General features: G+C 40.1%; 1 protein-coding gene across 6 annotated transcripts in view; it reads left to right on the top strand.

Annotated features, from left to right (window-relative positions):
• Positions 1–19743, top strand: part of NTM (neurotrimin) — a 964245-nt gene that overhangs the window by 923957 nt on the left and 20545 nt on the right. For all 6 annotated transcript variants that reach the window (XM_046017351.1, XM_046017356.1, XM_046017357.1 and 3 more), the window contains one exon: positions 18746–18880. In XM_046017351.1, coding sequence (XP_045873307.1) covers positions 18746–18880 — 135 coding nt within the window. The remainder of the gene's footprint in view (positions 1–18745; positions 18881–19743) is intronic.

Below are 19743 nucleotides of genomic sequence, written 5' to 3'. Positions count from 1 at the left end.
CTCTTTATGTGACCCCTTTCTTGAGCTCCCTTCTCTGTGATTTTCTCCTCCTCTCTAGTGCCCATGGGTCCTCTTTCCTTGCCCTCTGCCTAGAAAACAAAAGTATTAACCTTCTTTTAATGTTTCTCATTTCCTGTGACTGAGTCAAACTCTGGGGCAAAAAAGAGAAAGAGAAGAAAGAGAAGAAAAATATATATAATGGAAAGTCCTTCACATTTTTCAGGATGCAAGGGTCCTTTTCCTCAGTTCTTTGAGTCATAAAGAAGACTTTTTTTTTTTTTCCAACTTTTAGGTGTTTATGTGGTCACTGTTGCTACTAATCTTGCTGCTGCAGGATTGAGGCTTACTTCAGGGCAGAGCCAAGAAAGGAAATAGCGAAAACACAAAACAAAACAAAATACTGGGAATCCTTCATGCTCCCCATCTTGCAAATTTCCTCTTTCTCCATCCTCAGACCCAAAAGAGAGGATTATCTTAAATCGTTTTCAGTTTGCATTTACCACACCATTTCAGGATTCTGGCTGTTCTGAGTTTATGCTGAGAAAGATAAGCAAACAAAACACAACTGGAAACTTACCACTGTAGTGGTCTTTCCTCAAGTTTTCATTTCCCTCCCCAATCTGCCTGCCATTGTTTATGTTTTAGAATAATCAGATCATTTTAAGATGTATTCTGTCTATTTGTAATGAGTGGAAGATCCTAGGTGTGCTTAGAGTAAGATGTGCTTATTCCATCTTAACTAAAATTGCAGAAAATTAATAATAATTGACTAAAATTGATCCAATTTTTAAAACATCACCATGCATGTGTGATTTTTGGACATATCATGCATGTAATTTTGGACAATGTCAGTGAACACCCATCGCCCACTGTCCTGCCTTTGGTAAACTACTGATGTGGGAAAGATGGAAGCTGGAAGTAATAGAAAATGGAACTACATATCATGGGTTATTAAGTAATTTAATAAGGTCAGGTTTCTTCATTTGGGGGTGCTGAATATGCATTTGATTATAGAGAGGGTTACTTTAACAAACTCTCTCCATTCAATAGTTAACTGTAAATTCATTGACCACAAAAAACATAATCAGTTAATGTATTAATTCATTCCTTCATTCATTTAGCAAATATATATCATGAACACTATATGCTACAGATACAGAACTATTATCTGTCCTTAATGGACTCTTCGTCTGAAGGGAGAAACAGATAAATAACCATGTCATTTTAATATGCTATAATAAGCGTTATTGTAGGGGGAAAAAAAAACCCACGGTGGACTCATGATATAAAATGAAGAGAGGAACAAGGTATTATTCTAGGGGCATCAGAAAGGTTAAGGAAGGATTCGCATAAGAGATGAAACCTAAGTTGTGACCTGAAGGAAAATAGACAGCCTGAGAGAGAGGGTGTTTTAGCTGATTGCATGAGTAAAAACAGGCACAAAATAGGAGATGACATTCTCCTGGAATTATAACATTTTTTTCAGTGAGGCCTGAGCCAAGTACAGAAATATATTAAGGAAAAAGTAGCAAAGAAATAAAGAGGGGTTAAATCATGATAGGACATATGATATGCTGATTTGGGGTTGCCTGAATCATATGTTACCTGCCTGGTAGTGTTATTGGAAAGATTAAATAGAAATATCTATAAACAAGTTTTGTAAATTAGAAAGTCCAGAGGCTATTTCAGTAGTCCCGGAAGAGTAAGGTGATAGAGGTAAAAATAGAAAGGGGAGAATAGTTTCAAGGCTTATTTTGGAAGTAGAGTCCGCAAGACTTAATAATGGATTCAGTTTTGTCATTGGGGCGAGTAAGGGCTAAGCATGACTCCCAGAATTTTCATTCGCGCAGTTAGATCAATAAAGGTGTCATTCATTAATAAGATAAAAACTGAAAGGAGTAAAATTTGAAGGAGAAATGAAGAATTCCATGCTGGAAAAATTTGGAAGTTTATGAGACTTCCAAGTGATTGTTTTTGGTATGCCATTGCATAAATAGGTCCAGGGCTCATGGAAGAGAAATTAGGGAAGAGGTATAAATTTGTGAGTTGTTGCCATATAACTGGAGGTTTAGAGCCACAGAGCAAATGGTATTCCCTGAAAAATGACTGTACAGTGAGAAAACAAAGGGATGCCTAGGACTTGGCTCTAGGGAGATCCCAATATAGAGAAGTTGGATAACACAGGGGAAGACAGTGAAGAAGATTTAGAAAGAGTATCTAGAGAGTGTGGATGAACATCTCCTGGCATCATAACAGCCAGGAGAAGGCCATTTAAAAGAGCTAGTTGCCGATCATGTAGACTGCTGCCAAGAAGTCTCTTAAGAAAGCCCTAAAGTGTGTGCAATGAATTTGGAAACTTGGCAGTCATTTGGTGACCTTAATATGATTAGGTTTTGTGAAGAGATGTGGACAGAAACTCAATTGAACTGAGTGAAGTATGAATCTTAGGTGAAGAATTCTAGATGGCACATTTGGACAATAGTTTCAAGACAGTTGGCTATTGAGTGGGACTATGAAACATGGGGTCAGCAGTGAGGAGTGTTGTTAAGACAGACATTTAAAAGGTGAAAAAAAGTCTGGGTAGATTACAATTAGGAACTAAGACTGGAATAGCAAATTGATTTCTATCAGTTGAGCAAAGTCAGTTGGTGTGACTGTCTGGAATAATGTCTTTAAAAATAACAGAAATGAAAAATCTTTGAGACATAAATAAATAAAACAGACAGAATGAATTCCTTAAGAAAGTGAGAAGGGAAGAAATTATAACTCAAAAGGAGGGATTTTTTTTTTTTTTTTTGAGAGGAGACACACAGCTGTTCTGTTAGAGAGCAAGAGTAAAGGTGAAGAATTTGAGAGTACTTTCCGGTGAGAAATTGCAATGATGGATCATTTCCCAAAACTCCGGAGACAATGAGATGACAGGCACAGATGTAGAGGTCTATAGATCTGATTGTGAGAAGAGGAGTGATGCTCTCTGATGGCTTCTGGGTCCCCCCTCATTAGCAGATCATCATCAAAAGTTAGCATAGGTGGAGGGAGAAGGTAACCAGGCAGTGAGATGTTTGGAGAAAGCAAAGAAGGAAAATACACCTTCAGAGTGAAAGAGTCTGGTTATCAGAGAAACACTGCAAAATCCCAAGGTAGTGGTCAGCGCTTATTTGTGGAGAGTGTCCAGTGAAGCCAGGCTGCTATTTGTGTGATACTCTCAGAGCTGACACAGGGAAGACAGATATCTGGATCCATGTAGAGTGGGGTTTCCTCACGCTAGTGAAATATACAAGGGGGGAAGTGAAATAGTGGTGGATATTTTCTGTGAGAGATTACAGTGATGGGTCATAAAAACCCAAGTTTTATCAAAAGGGATGTCAAAGGGAAAAAGGTAATAAATGTTGTGTCAATGGATTTGAGGCCTTTGCGAAGTAAAATCGCTGTCTCCATAAAGTCACTGAGCAAATGCATTAACAAAGATAGGAAGTCATGGACAGAGTGAAGTGTTCAGATTCACAACTTCAATGGTGGTTCTGTTTCTTGCAAGTTCCAGGTAGTTGTATGAAGTAGGTCACTGAAGTGAGCACAGGAGAAAGTCTTTGGGGATAAGGGATCAAGATCATGAGAATCAAGTTTTTGATACTTTATATTTCTGGTCAAAAATGTCAGTGAGGATGCTGGGTAAGATGAAGACTCTAAGCCAGGAGCAAAGGTGTTCATTTAAGGGGAAGAAATGACCAGGAGGTTAGGAGAACAGAAGTGGGGGGAGTCAGAGGAGTGTGCAGGTATAGGTTTTATAAAGGTGAAGTCTAGAAATTTCACTAGAGAGCAAACATATTAACCAACAATATAATAAATTGGTAGCCTCTACTTGACAGGACAGGTCTAGAGTGGAATCCATACTCTTGACTCAGTGACAGTGAGGGGGAGGTATCTACCCAAGAAGGGGGATAAGGGAGTGTCTGGTCATCAATAGAGGTGCAGAGAGCAGAATGGAACAGTCTTGAAAAGAGAGGAAGAGTGTGTAGTTGAGCCAGATGAAAGGTCCTATGAAACAGTGTGAGATAAGACTGTGGGAAATAGTAGGCAACTGGACAGATTCATACTTCTACATCAATGGTCAGCAAAACACAGTCCACAGGTCAGATCCAACCAGCCACCTGTTTGTTTGTTTGTTTGTTTGTTTTTTGCATGTCTATAAGCTAAGAATGCCTTTTACATTTTTAACTAGTTGAATATTAATCAAAAGAAGAATTATATTGCAAGAGACATTAAGAGGATATGAAATGGAAATTTCGTTGTTCATAAACAAAGCTTCAATGAAAGGCAGTCACTCTCACTTATGTATACTCTGCAGTGGCTTTTGCCCTACAACAGCAGAGCTCAGTAGCTGCTACAGAGGCTGTATGGTCTACGAGGTCAAAAATACTTGCTATTTGATCTATATAGAAAAAGAACACTGACCGTCTTCTAGAGGCTTGGGTAGGAGGGTCTCTTGGAAAGAGTGGTTATTCTAATCAATGCCAGGTCATAGGATGCTCCAGTACTGTTCAGGATGGCTGCTTCCACAGGCTTCATACAAAAGAGCCGTTGCGTCTAACTTTATCCAGAGTGGTGACAGTGGCTTTGAGCTTTGATGAGAACACAGTAGTCATGGGAGCGAGATTCTGATAATAGCCTTTAGCAAAACGCTTGCATTCTGCTTGCTTTCTTTCTTGTTTGATGTGTAATTTTATCATCTACTTATGCTCTGGCTGTCCACACTCTTCTCTCTTCCTCTTCCCTCTTTATCTCTCTATCTCTGTCTCTACCTTTCTCTCAACCCTACCTTCAGCAGACAATGACTCTATGGCTTTCTTCAGGAGTTCCTGTCCACTTGCCTACTACACCAAGGAAGGTGCTGTCAAGTCTTATACATGGTGGTGAAGCTCCTGAAGGAGAGAATTAGAACAGAAAGAAAGAAAAACTTATGGTCCATCAGTTCAGGTGGTTAGTTTTTTCAATTCAAGAACCAGTGACATTTTGGTTGATGATAAAGTAAATGCTCCTTTATCCCAGCTCTTGGAACTGTGGCATAGGAAGAGGGTTGTTAGGTTTGAAAAAGGCTGGAGAAGTGGGAGCTACCACAGTTTAAGTGAAGCAGTTGAGGACAGATGGAGGTGAGAAGCACGTGACACCATCAGTGGCAGGCCGAGCCCCCAGACCCTGAGAAGGAAGGAGAGCAGGGAAGTTGCATGAGCACATGCTTGAGAATAGGGGTTCATTCAGTCTCTGTGCATTTTAGTTTCAGACTTCATGAAGCAGGTGATAGGGAGAGCTCAGGCCAGTTCTAAAACTACAGAACAGCATTGCTCTATGGAGTGGAGTTCAGGATTTTCTCAATAGACGCAGCCGTTGCTTGAAACCACATCCCAGAGTGCCAGCTTCCGTCTCTGGGGCGGTGCTGCTTATTGTATGTAGTGCTGGCTGGCGGGGGTGTTTCTACTGCAGAGGCTCCCCCTTCTCCTGTTGAGGCCCACTTTGTGTTGATGACAGCACATTTTTTCCTGCCTTTCCCAGGAAGGTAAAGAGCCTAATCACATTGCCTGCAATCATTCCACCACTAATTACATATAGGCAGAGCTGAATCACCAAGCTGATTCCAGTTGGAAAAAATTCATCCAAATTGACGATGACATAAGAAAGCTCTCTGAGACACTTCTGATTAGGGCACGCTGGATCCTCACTCATTCAGAGGAAGCAGGGACATTAGTTACAAGAGCTTTTAACTAAGGATATTTGTGGAGATCGCCAAACCCAGCTCTTATTCATTCCAGCCTGAGCTTGATGAAGGCTTTTTTAGTTCCTCTAAGGAAATGTGGGGGAGAAATTTCTTTAACTTAAGGAGATTTGAGAGGTAGGTCCAGCTCTTTATCAAAAGGAAGAAAAATCAACAGACCTCTGTTGTTTTTTTTCAAAAGTCACCAAAGAAGGTTTTAAATAGTTCATTATGGGGGCGCCTGGGTGGCTCAGTTGGTTAAGTGTCTATCTTCAGCTCAGGTTATGATCCCAGGGTCTTGGGATCAAGCCTCATGTCAGGCCCTCTGCTCTGCGGAGAGCCTGCTTCTCTCTCAGCCTTTTGCTCCTCCTTGCTTATGCAGTTGCTCGCTTTCTCTCTGCCAAATAAATAAATAAATAAAATATTTAAAAAAAATAAATAGTTCATTATGACAGCCAGCACAGCCACCAAAATTATAGTCAGTGAGTTCATTCACTCAGTCTCTGACCATATGATCATCTGGTGCCCTCTCTGTGTTAAACACTGCTATAGATACTAGAAACATAGAAACAAGTAAGAGTTCCTTTCTTTCTGAGAATTTGAGTCCAGATGGGTAAACATATGTAAACATATAACAATGCAGTGTGATTAGTACAACACTCGAAACAAACCCCAAAAATGAGCTGGGTAGAAAGGAAACAAGGATCTTTGAATGTCAACAAAGGGTTCCCAGAGGAATGACATGTAAGATGGTTTTGAAGGATGCACATTTTAAAATGGACAAAGAGGTATTAGATGTCAGGCAGAGAAGAAGAAGGTACAAAGGAACAGATCAATAGCCTAGTATTTTAGGAACTTTGCCAGTGTGTCCACTGGATGTGGGGAGAAAGGAGTTGGTAAGAGAATAATCTGGAGCTATAGACAACAGTCTGCTGATAAGAAAGAAGCCTGTATCTGCCACGTCAAAGAGGAATGCAGAGCATTGAAGGGATTTAAGCTGGGGTGGCATTGATTTTTATTTTTGGCAATTATTGGACAAAAATAAAAACAATGAGCTGGAAGCAAGGAGATCAATAAAGAAGGTATTAAAATAATCCCCAGTAGACAATGGGCACCTGAATTAAGATAGTTAACAATGACAAGAAAAAGAAGGAAATAGATTTGAAATCTCTAAAGAAGGCAAAAGCAACAGGATTTGTTAACTGAAGGTGAGGAGTGAGAGAAAGAGAAGAATCATATATGATTTTTTTTTCTCTCTCTCTCTATCTATCTATCTATCTTAGAAGAGTGGGGGGTAACTATGCCAGCAACAGAGATGAGTGGGTATGGGATGAGAGCAGATTTGAAGGGCAAGACCATGAATTCAGCCCATGGTGTCTGTGAGACTTACAGGTGAGGTGTTTGGTGGGCTGAGACCTCAGCAGAGCCTCCTGGGGTCGGGATGTACATGTGGAAATTATGAGCATATTTGGTAACCTACAATGTAGGAAGGAGGTTTCAAAGTATAGATTGGCCTGTGAGATGGGATAGATGTAGCAGAGTGACCTTCTTTCCAATAGTTTGTTCCTTCTAACATTTACTGACCATCTTCCATGTGTCAATCCCCCTTCTGTGCCTCTGCACAAAGCCTCTCACATAATTCTCAGACCCAACCAAAGTGTAATAAGAAAAGTCTTCACATTTTACTAATGAGGGAACTGGGGCTCAGTAATTTACTCAAAGTTACCTAATTGCTGAGAGAAATAACCATAATCAGGATTCAGAAACACCATGTTTATTCCAGTAGATCATGGTTGTCTTGTTTACATACAGTACATTTCATCCGGGACCCATGTGTGCATGCTTATTTTTAGATGTGATGTAAAACGAAGAGAGGTAGAAGGAGATATTAGTAGTGTCACTAACAAAAGACTAAGTCAACTTTTCTTTTCTTTTCCATACACTCTTTCTTTTCATAGGTTTTGTGTGCTTGAAAATTCCACCTGTGTATAGGGGAACGTTAAGAACAGACAGGTGGACAAGGCCTTGCGGCATTGCAGGCAATATGATTTGGTAGCAAGTAGCTTTAGTGGTGGGTAGATTTTGAGACTTATTTGCAAAGTTTATGTGTTTATCGCTCGTTCTCTCTCTATATATATGTATATATATACATATATATATTCAAAGGCTATAACCAAATATGGTAAATACGCAGGTTTTCAGCCACATCTCCCCTTCTCTCTGAGCCCAGATCATCCTACACCAATAAACTTCCTGCTAGTCTATGGATATTTCTATGGGATTTTCTCAAAACATTCTCTTACACACATTCTTTTACTCCACGCCACTTGGAAATTAATGGATAATATTTACATTTCTATTATGGATGGTACTTTGCAGTTTCCCATCATGATCTAATCTGAATATACATATTAGATTACCTTAACTAAAAATATGACCCACCCTCACCTTTTCTGCTCTCTCCCATCCCCCAAATGGTCATTGAATGTTTGTTTGATGTGATCACCAATAGATGGAATTCTTCCGGAAAGCCCTCATTCTGTTCTCTATCTGAGGATGCTGCATGCCAAGGGAAGACCTTGTTCTTGCTCCCTCCATATACAGCGGGTGCCTGGTTAATCACTGTTGGTCATGGGGCTCTGTGGGAATGGACAGAACCCTACACACTTTGTTCCTCTCACCCCAAGTCTTGGTAAGCACACGCCTCTTTTAGTGAAAAAAGAACACCCTCTTTTAGCGAAAAAAGAACTCTTCAGATCTGCATAACTATTCCTCAAAAGGATTTTTTAGAAATTACCTCTCTACCCATCCTTCACAAAATAGTTAAAGAAAAATGCACAAGGCTGTGCTTTGTCTTCTAGAGTTATGTCTTTCCCATCATCAGCTAAATTTTGAGGAGCTCTTCTGTTTTTTCTTTGTGGGGCTGGGAGTTGTAGAGATTGATTCTGTATCATCACTCGGGGATGAACATAAGAAATATGGAAGTATAGATATTAATCTTTTTCAAAAATGTATAGAATCCTAATGAAGGGAAAATACACACACATAGGTCATTTCTTAAGGTTCAAAACCTCCTGGGGTTAGAGTTCCACAGATTAAGAGCTTTCATTCTTAATCTAGAAAGTATATTCATGAATAAATTACAGTCTGAGTGTAGAGACTGTTCTGCTTTCTAAGGCAATTCAGAACCAGGTGATGAGGGGGACTCTCTGTAAGTGGACTTCTGACCCGAGGCTGTGCCTGCTGGTTTTAGGAGAGACTTAACCCAATAGGAGCCTCCCAAGTAAAAATAATTTCCTCAAATTAACCTGAGCAGGAAATTTCAAACCAATTAAATCCTTCACATTTCTCAGCACTCAGTACAGACTTACATCTCTAGAGATTTAGAAAAAGAGAAAGCAAACAGCCAAGATACTGAGGTAATATGACACTGCGGAGTTCTATATTTATCCCCTATCAATGTCTTTCAGATCAAATTGGCTGAGTTTACAAATCAAAAGCTGATTTATTTATTTATTTATTTTTATTTTTTTAGCAGCCATCAGCTGCACTGCTGCAAATACCCAGGTTCCAGACATCAAGCTGCAAACTCCAAACATCCAGCTGTGTGCTTTCTGACTCTGATATCATCACCCATAATAGAGGGTCTGCATGCAAAACCGAGCTGACAGCTTCGTGAAAACTCACACAGAAGAGCACACTGCTCTGCCAGGGCCCAGCCAGCTTCTGAAGCCGCATCGGCGTGGAGTACCAGTGTCACGTCATTGCAGGAAGGGACAGGCCACAGAGAAACACAGGGCTTGGCTCTGCAGAGTCCCAGGGCTCATTTTAATATAATTACATTTTGACCTTCAGCTCCTTCTTAATATATCACTAATGATGAATCCCAGAAAGTTTCAAAATTCAAATATCAAGGAAATTCTTTCTTTTGCCCTTCTATATATCAGTATAATTATCGATTACATTTTATACATGCATATTCACACATATTCAAATAAAATATGAATCATATATATATATATGGTAAATGCATACGTGTGTGTGTGTGTGCACGCACACACACACACACACACGCACACACACACACACACATACTGGGACACCTGGGTGGCTCAGTTGGTTAAGCATCTGTCTTCTGCTCATGTCATGATCCCGGGATCCTGGGATCAAGTTCTGCATCTGGCTCCTTACTTAGCAGGGAGCCTGCTTCTCTTTCTGCCTGCCACTCCCCCTGCTTGTGTTCACTCTTTAGTTCTCTTTCTCTATGACAAATAAAAACAAATCAAATCTCATACACACACACACACACACACACTCAGTTTCCACTATCAAATGAGGTTTTATTTGTTTCTTTGTTTTCTAGAGGAAGAGAAAAAGAGTACATGCAGGGCGGGAGGGGCAGAAAGAGAATCTTTAGCAGGCTCCATGTTGGGCTTGATGGGGGACTCACTTTCATGACCCTGAGATCATGACCTGAGCTAAACTCAAGAGGTTTAATGATTTACAGACACTTAACCGATTGAGCCACCCGGACACCCCTCAACTAACTTCTTGCTATATGCCAGGATCTATGCTAAATATCTGCCTGTTACCTTGAATAGATAGATAGATAGATAGATATGCAATTTATAGTTGGCATCGGTTTATGTAATACTTTATTGGATCACTATTGCTTTATGATGGATTCAGGTTAATAGATTAATTTTTCAACTCTCAATTTGCATTTCGATCTTAAGCAGAGAAGATAATGAACATAGACGCTGCCTGGGGGATGGTATCTTCTGTGTTTAGGACATGGTACAAGACATGCTGTGACCAGCTGATGTTGCTCTGAGCAACTAACTCTTAGGTATCTAACAGAAAACTGAAGGAAATGATGAGATAAGTTTCCCAGCTATAAGAAGAGGCCATATGACATCAGTACAGATCTGAGAGTTTCAAGGAAGTAATGGCATGGGGACATTGCCATGTGTTGTACACTCAACAGTCTTAGCTCCCGGCTCTCTAGCAACAAACACTACCATATTTGGGGAAGATCCCTCTTCCACAGTGGAAGCCAGGTGTTTAGAACTAGGCAGTCTGTCCCATTCCCCAAATGTGGTCCCTATATTGCTACCAAGAGTAACTTTCTCAGTGAATATTTGAGGCCATACCTCAGGGCTAGTCTAAGCCTGTTGAGCCCTCTAGAACTTTTTTCTGAAAGAGATCTTATAAATTCACTTATTCTTGGAGAGATCCTCAGACTCTCTTTTCTGTCAGCTGTAGTCTCTGTATCGAAGGAAAAGGCCGAAAAAAAAATATATATATATATCAATACTTATACACATACAGATAACATAAAAAGATTAGATAGAATATAGACATACAATTTACAGTTGGCATCTATAGATAGAATATAGATAGATTATCTATTTGTATCCATGTCTCCTTTTATTCTTAATTGTGAAATTAGAGACATTTCTCAAACCCTCATCAGGTCTCACATGGGCTATGCAGCTACACCAGCTTTCCTAGAAGAAATGATCCCATGAATCTGTATCCCTTGTAAATCAAATCCTATTTTAAGTGAAGGGAGTAGAACTTTCTTGTTAAAGGATCTGTGGTGAATCCTTTGTAAAGTTTATTATTATTAAATTCCTACTAGAAAAGCGGAGATCTGATTATTCTTTCATCTCTACCTTGAGATTTTCCTGTATTGAGGATCTTGTATATTAAAATGTGCTCAAACAGAGTTGTGGTATCAGTGGTAGCTGCCATCTATTGAGAACTTGCTATGTTCTAACGACTTTACACATATTTGCTTGTTTAATACTCACAGTAACCCTATAAAGTAGTATCATGTGCCCCATTTGACAGAGGAGGAATCTGAAGCACCAAGAAGGGAATTATCAGCCATCGGTCCTCTGGGGCCCACTGAGGGTTCGGGAACTGCCCCCTGCCCGTGGTGCTCAGGTCAGTGGTGCTGACAACCGTGATCAGCTCTTCCGTATAACTTCAGACCCTCAGGAGCTAGGCTGTGTGGATAAATCAGTACCGCTACCATGTTTGGACATGCTTTGTAACACTGGTCGTCTCGTCCTGTTGCTGTCAGTGTTGCTATCTTGATTCCGTGTGCATCCCATGTGTTCCCAGCCTGATCCAGCAGTCTGGAATGCATCGGTGCCCTAACACGGGCACCTCAAAACCATTTGCTCTGGGTCACAGGGATTTTGGTGCTGTGGGACAGTAACCACACCTCTGTCACGTTGCTCTTGCCATCCCTCCAACCTCCCAGCCTCTGAACAAAACCATGCTGGTCAACTCCTAAAAGAGGCCCCGGGGAGACACCCGCTAAGCCATTCCTGGAAATAGCTGTCCCTGAAGCCCAGGTTGAGTTTAACAGGAGCATCCTGATGAGAACAGACAGAGAAAGAAAGCAGTGGCATGAGTACTGGTCTAGGACTAAACTAGTCACAGCCCTTAAATTTAAATTAAAAAAAAAAATTCCAACTCTCAAATTTTGGAATTCTGTGTTCTGCATTTTTTTTCGGTTTCTGAGGCCCCATGATTTTTATCTCAGCTGGTATATATGCCATAAAAATATTAAGTAAGGAGACAGCTGTGTCCTCTCCTCTCCAATAGCTACAGCTGTTCTTCTAACAAGCTTATTCTTGGGTGCAATAAAAATGATAATTGTGGCTATTATTATTTTCAGTTATAAAGGTCTTTTAACACCCCATCTATGAACTCAGAGACTTGGGGTTTACTTTTCCAAGTAAGTATTACTTATCCCAGGCAGTTTTTGTCCTGTGATTTGTTATAAACTGCTGATCGAAACCCTTTCGATAAGGTGAGACTCCTTTGGGGACCGAGTTGCAGGTGTAAGCCCATTTCCAACTCACTTCCTTTGCCTGCTTGGGTTGTCAGATTCCACCTCATGAAATAGCTGTGCTCTGAAGAAGTTGGCTGTAAGACAAACCCTGTTAGATAAATCATACGTCCTCATTGATCTACATTTTTAAATTAAGAATCCATTCCTCTGAGGAAATAATTGGCCCCAAGACTAAATATAAATTATACTAAACACTCAATAAACCTTTTAAAATCACATATTTAAAGAAAGCCCGTTTTGTTAGAACACTAATAATGATGATATTTTTAAAAGACGGGAAATAGAAATATCGTGCTAAGAACAATTACCAGAAGTGACACCACCTTGGGAATAGAGCCACAGAAAGGTGAACAACAGGGAGCTCCCGACTTTTTTTTTTCTTTCTTTCTTTTTATTTGAACTCAGCCTATAGTTTTTGTTTTTGTTTTTTTTAAGATTTTACTTATTTATTTGAGAGAGAGAGGATGAGAAACGGAGAGAGAAAGAGCAGGAGAGAGGGGAGAGTCAGAGGGAGAAGCAGACTCCCTGGTGAGCAGGAACTCGATCCCAGGGCTCCAGGATCATGACCTGAGCTGACAGCAGTCGCTTAAGCAACTGAGCCACCCAGGTACCCTCAGCCTGTAGTTCTACAGTTGATCAATTCATTAATAAGAAGCTGACAAATTTTAGATTATGTAAACTACTTTCCTAGGTTCCTTGAAAGCCAGAGTTATTCAAGATTGGTCCCCGCCACCAGAATTTCATTTCCATTGGAAAATCAGACCAGTGCAAACAGCATAAAACAACTGGCCAACAGAAAGTGCTATTGTAGTTGCAGGGTTGTGGGCTGGACATCAGGAAAAGTGGGATTTTCCATCACTAACCAGATGTAGACTCCCCTGCACGGCAGTTTCCCACATTAAGATACAAGAATATAATGATATTGCTAACTCCCATACGTGGCTGTATGTGGCAATTTCCTAGTAAAATGAAAACTCCTCATTCCTGAAGATTCTGACTTAATAGGTGTGGGTGGGATCTAGAAATCTATATTTAAACAGCTATTCTAGGGAATTCTACTGAAGTCAGACTATGTCCTAATATAGCAACTATGGAGTTATATATAACCATTAATGTCTCTTTAAGCTCTCACATTTAATTCCCTTCTGGTTTTAAAGCCTAGAGGGGCTCTGCATGGAACAAGAGTGCAGGAGAGTCACAGGCATTGACAGGAGACAGAAGGGCATTTGCGAGTTTCCTAAGGCCACCAGAACAAAGTAGCCGAAACTAGATGGCATAAATAACACAGGTGCATTATCTCAGAGTTCTGAAAGCTAGAAGTCCCAAATCCAGGTGTCCGCTGGTTCATGTACTCTCTGAGAGCCGTAGGGGAGAATTTACATTGCCTCCTTTAGCTTTTGTGATTTGCCAGCAATCCCTGGCTTTCCCTGGCTTGTAGAGTCATCACTGTGGTCCCATGGCCATCTTTTCCCTGTGTATCTTCGCACGGTCTTCCCTCTGTGCCTGTTTGTGTCCCAATTTCTCCTTTTTGTGAAGATACCAGTCACACAGGATTGACCCACCCTCATTTTAATTTGATTACTTTTATAAAGACTCTGTTTCCAAATAAGGTCACACTGTGCAGTGCTGATAATCAGGGCCACAGCAGATCTTCTGGGGGACACCATTCAACCCATATCAGGGAGTTTTCAGGGAAGAATTAGGATTTGAAAGCAAGGTGGTGTCTGCCTTGGTGACAGAAAGAACATAGCTCTCTGAGTGATGGATGCAATCTGTACAAAAGAAACGATGATGTTGGTCCCAGATGAAAAATAGCAGGGCCAGGCCTGAAAGCTGTGGTGGCAGTGGTAAGGGACCATGGTGGTTGACAGAGCTAACACCTGCAGAAATTTATCACGTGTCTTTCACTACCCCAACCGCGCGGCATGTGCATTCCATCCTCAAAGGACTGCTCGAAGTACAATATTCTGAGTTGTGGAGAGGAAGCAATGGTGGCACAGAGGAGTGGCATAAGTCAACTCCCCGGGAAGCTTCAAGTAGAGGATCAGCTTTGTCCGATGCCAAGCTTTTCCTTTTTCTCGGGATGACCTGCTGCCTTCCTCATGGCACAGGTACGAAGTGAGCTGGTGTGAGTAGATCAGGCTACTTGTTGAAGGGTTTCCATAAAGCCGTGGGGTTTGTGTTTGATGTTACAGAAAATAAGGAGCCAGTTTTAGTGTGTGGAGAGGTGTGACATGATGGAGGGGGTGTTTTAGGAAGATGAACATGTCATTTCCACTAAGGGATGTGTTTTCTTTGGAAAAGAAAGACTTATAAATGAGAAGCTATTGACCATGAAGGGTTTCTTTTCATAGGATTTTATCAAGTGATTTGCTTCTTTCCCCGCTCGTAGCTCTTAACCAAGAATCTCCTTTAGCACTTTAAATGCACTTTAAAATATGCTCTGCTTATCTGTTTTTTTCCCCTAATATTCTTTCTTTCTAAGTTCCTCATATGAGTGATAAAGCATTGATCATTTACAGCCAGAGCACAATTGCTGTTTCAAAGAAAACTCTCCTTGAATCATTAACTCTATAAATTCAATCATCAACTCTGTAAATTTCAGTTTAGGGCTTTTTTTTTATTGTTGTTGTTTAATTCTTCATTTGTTGTAAGCAGCAACTATAGGAATTTCATTTCTGGTGGTTCAGAGTTCAATTTGTTACATTACTAATCTTTTTCTCTGTTTTTCTTATACATGGTTCTCCTACAGAAAAAAAAATATATATATATATGTGAGGATAAAGGGGAAAATAATAACAGTGAAACCTAAAATGTATAAAGCATTTTACTATACAAATTACTCTTCTTGTGACTTACCCAGTTTCATCAGAAAGTAGACATGTAACAATTGGTGAATAGTACAGTGATTGTGGTTTCTCTATAATTCTACATTGGTCTGGAGAACATGATAGTAAAATTAAGCCTCATTGCTTTTTGCAGGATGACTTAAGTGTAAATCCCTTCCCTCTGGTAATAGAAATCTGGATCAATGGAGAACAGACAGCTTCTCCAAATCTTAAGCCATCCAGCTTCCTTTTCTACATAAGATTGCCTGATATTCATGTATAAAATTAAACATACACTAATACACCTGTCCCCACTTGATGAATTCTTGATTGTGATTACCCTAACATTTACGTGCTTGCATTTGAGTCTGTAATCCCCCGGAATTGCTTCTCCTTTGGATGTCCATATAGCAAGCTCATTCAAGCTGGGTCCTTATCAATCTTGCTGTGGTCACACAAGAACGTACATGAATGGTGAAATTCAAGTGTATGTATGGCCTCTGTTTGGAGTTAAGGATAAGAGATGCAGAGATCCCCTGTGTCCTTTAGTTTCCTTGCTTTGGTGGCATAGTACACAGCCTCCTAGGAGATGTGAGTTCCTACCCATCACTGCTCTGACACTGTAGCTCAGTCCAGAAACAGCTGTCCAGAGCTCATTTATTTCCTAATGCTACGGCACTGTTAATTTATAAATTACATTGGTAATTTGAGCTATTATTAATTTCAGATGGTGTAGGGCAAGCCTAATTAAAATATGACACCAATTGCCACACATATGTACCAAGGACTACCATTTAAAATTAGTGGGAATATTAGGTGTGACACTGGTCTCTGAGATACTCTGCACAGCAATTATAGCTTTCTAGCTGGGAGAGATCTGACAAATGTAGGCTCGAGGTTGGAGAAAATACACAATAACAACACAGAAGGAAACACACCTTCTTCATGTCGACCTTCTCTTTTTATTCCCTGCACTCTTCCTCAAATCAAGGTTAGTACTTCTTTCCCTAAAGATGCTTACAAATCAGTAACAAGAAAGCTATTGTTCATTAGCAGTTTTTTACTTGCTGGGACTGTGAGTCTTTGTGGGTTAATGTTGATTGCCCTCTCCATAGCCTGGACTTTTGGGCCCTGTTTTCCACTTATTAATGTGTTCCTGGTTCTTGTGAATTTTGGTTGCTTACTGTAACAGATACAGGCTGTTATTTTGCTCTCATGTAGATAGTATTGGCAAGAAAGTGTCTACCCATGTTTAGTGTGGGTTCCATGTAGCATGAAGAAGTATGAGGAAATGCTTAGGTTGGGCTTGTTGCTGGATGGTGGCACAGACTTCTCATGACCAAGGAGTGGTAACAGATATGTTAAGGTAGTGCCCATAATTGACAAGATAGTCATTTTCTAATTGTTGTCATTGTTATTTCTGCTGTTATCTTGACAAGGATGGTGACCTTAGTGATGTCATGGAACAAACACAATGGTAACTTTACATACCATATCTATTTTCCTTTGTATTATATTAGTGTCTTACTATTGTCATTTTCATGCTTTGGATCTGCAGATCCATGTGGCATTATGGGGGGTCTTATCATCCAGAGAAAAATGCTCCTTTCTCCCCTTTACTCATGTGGACCACTCATGTTAAAATAGTTTCACTCCACCTGAGTCTGGCTTCCCAGCAGATTACATACAGGCTTACTTCCTAAAGCAACAGGTTTGCAACCTGTGAGAGTTTTCAGATTGCTTTTGTGTATATGTATGTTTTCATTTGTTACCCCCAAACAACCCTGTGAGGTTATAGAACTGTATGTGTACAACATGCCTGTGAAATGTCTCTCAGTTGCCTGGGACAGTCTCAATGCTTGCTTTTATTGTCCCAAAGTAACTATCAATAGTACCCCTTTTACCCTTAAAAGTATCCCTATTTACATAATAAAATATATTATCAGGGGCACCTGGGTGGCTCAGTGGATTAAGCCTCTGCCTTCAGCTCAGGTCATGATCTCAGGGTCCTGGGATCGAGCCCTGCATTGGGCTCTCTGCTCAGCGGGGAGCCTGCTTCCCCCTCTCTGTCTCTGCCTGCCTCTCTACCTACTTGTGATCTCTGTCTGTCAAATAAATAAATAAAATCTTTAAATATATATATATTTAATATATTAATATTATTATATTATTATATTATATTAATTAATATTATGAAATATATTTAATATATTAATATTAAATTTATTATTTAATAAATTTTAATAAATTAAATATTAAATTAAATATTTAATATTTAATATATATATATTATATATATATATATCATCAAACTATCTTTACTTAACAGAGAAGGCAGAGTAATGCTGGGATGTAAGCAGTTCCTTTTGTTCTCCCTTGCCTTTTCGTAAGTAGACTGAAGTTCACGGTGACTAAGGGAGAGAACTGTGAAATCAGTCTTCCAGGCTTTAACCTTGCTGTTTCCAGAAGACAATGCTCATGGTTAGTGCTCAAGTAGGAAGCCAGTAGGTTGAGGGTTGTCTTTTATTGACAATTTTTCAACAGAGAAAACATGTCTCATGTTTAAGACATGTCATGAAACATGTCACGGTTAAGACATGACATGGTAAGATTTGCCACCATGTCTTCTTGCTCTTGACTTTCTTCCGTATTTGTGGTTAAAGTCTGGTGTCCTTTTTGTTGGTTTGTCTTCAGGATCTACTATACGAGAATTCCAGCAGACCAAACTTTAGAAAACTGATCTTTGCTTATTTTATTGAGTGTCTAAATCTAAAAGCCAGAGTTTAAATTTATTTTGTCAGTGTTGTCACTGCCGTCTGTGGCTCGTGTGTGTGTAGCTGTTAGTGCGGTATTTTTAATTTGCTTATGGTCTGGGATACAGTGATCAGCTCTAGACTTCAAGGTTCAGCCTTAGTGATACCTTGAAATCAGAAAGAGTTAATATTCACGTACGGTGCCTAACTTAGATCCCAGAGTCCCACCACTTGGTAAGTTTCGGGCCATGTAAATGTTAAAATTATTAATCACTTATTGAGGACCCATAGTTCTCCAGGCTCTGTGTTCAGTCTAGATAGGAGCACAAACATTTCAGCTGCTCCACTGGGAAACTAAAGGAAAGTTGGTGATGGAAGCAGTAGAAGGGCTGGGAGTGGGGGAAGGAAAATGGGCATCATTCTCAAGAATTGAAACTTGGAAACGGCACAATTCTCTGAAGACATAACCATTTTATACTTTGTTTTCTAAGTTTATACCTTTGGTGTTTTGTTTTGTTTTGTTTTCTCACCATACCTTCTCCTGCAGCTGTGGGCTTTGTGAGTGAAGACGAATACCTGGAAATCCAGGGCATCACACGGGAGCAGTCGGGGGACTATGAGTGCAGTGCCTCCAATGACGTGGCCGCACCAGTGGTCCGGAGAGTAAAGGTCACCGTGAACTGTAAGTGGTCTCAGGAACCCCCACCCTGTGCGTGTGAGGCTGGCTGCTGTCATGGCCACAGCAAAGCGCTGGGCCACAGAGCTAGAGGCTGACTCAGGATGGGAACCAGTGCCATATCATTGTCCATTCTCTGCTTTCAAGAGGAATAATTCCAAATTCTAGTTTTAAAAAAATTGCAGCTGAAAGTAATTTAATATAATCCCGAACTTGACTTATATTCCTGGAAGATCATTAAATGGCCTTCAATGTACAATTTATAGAAATGCATCTTTGAATCCCAACTTTTCCCATACTTTGCTCATAACGTTTCCTAGCTCTTCCCTCTTTAGCTCCGTCATGGCAAAAACGGGGGGCAAAAATACCATGTGTATAAAGGAAATTTATGATACACTTATGGAAATTTATTGTACATATTTATGGTATACTTATGTGATCTCATACTTCTATGATTACATATGTTGATGTACAAAGTGCACATTCATAATTTAAATATAAATAAACATACACGTATTAGAGGATGCATCTCAGAGCCTGATTTTGACTAACAGAGGTACAGAATCTGAAAAGCTTGGAGGCCACTGCTCAAGACCCCTCATTCTCTCTTATCAACGAGTCAGAGTCTCTCTGATATTGACCCTCCACGTCCCCACCCGTGTCTCATGCTCTCTCCTCTTGATTCCTTGTAGTAGTTCCATAGGACTTTTTGAAAGTTTTCTCTGCTGTGCTCATTTCAGGAAGTCTTACAACAGGATAGAACCCAAGAACTAATCCAGCAGACAAGAAGTGTTTCATTTTCAAAACTTTGGGGTGGAAGTGTGGGAAGAATATTGTGTTGGTGGTTATTCATTCTTTAATATTTTGCT

This window comes from Meles meles, chromosome 8 (genome assembly GCF_922984935.1).
Source record: "Meles meles chromosome 8, mMelMel3.1 paternal haplotype, whole genome shotgun sequence".
Lineage (NCBI taxonomy): Eukaryota > Metazoa > Chordata > Mammalia > Carnivora > Mustelidae > Meles > Meles meles.
The sequence above is the reverse complement of the archived record's forward strand: the minus strand, read 5'-3'. Positions and strand labels throughout refer to the sequence as shown.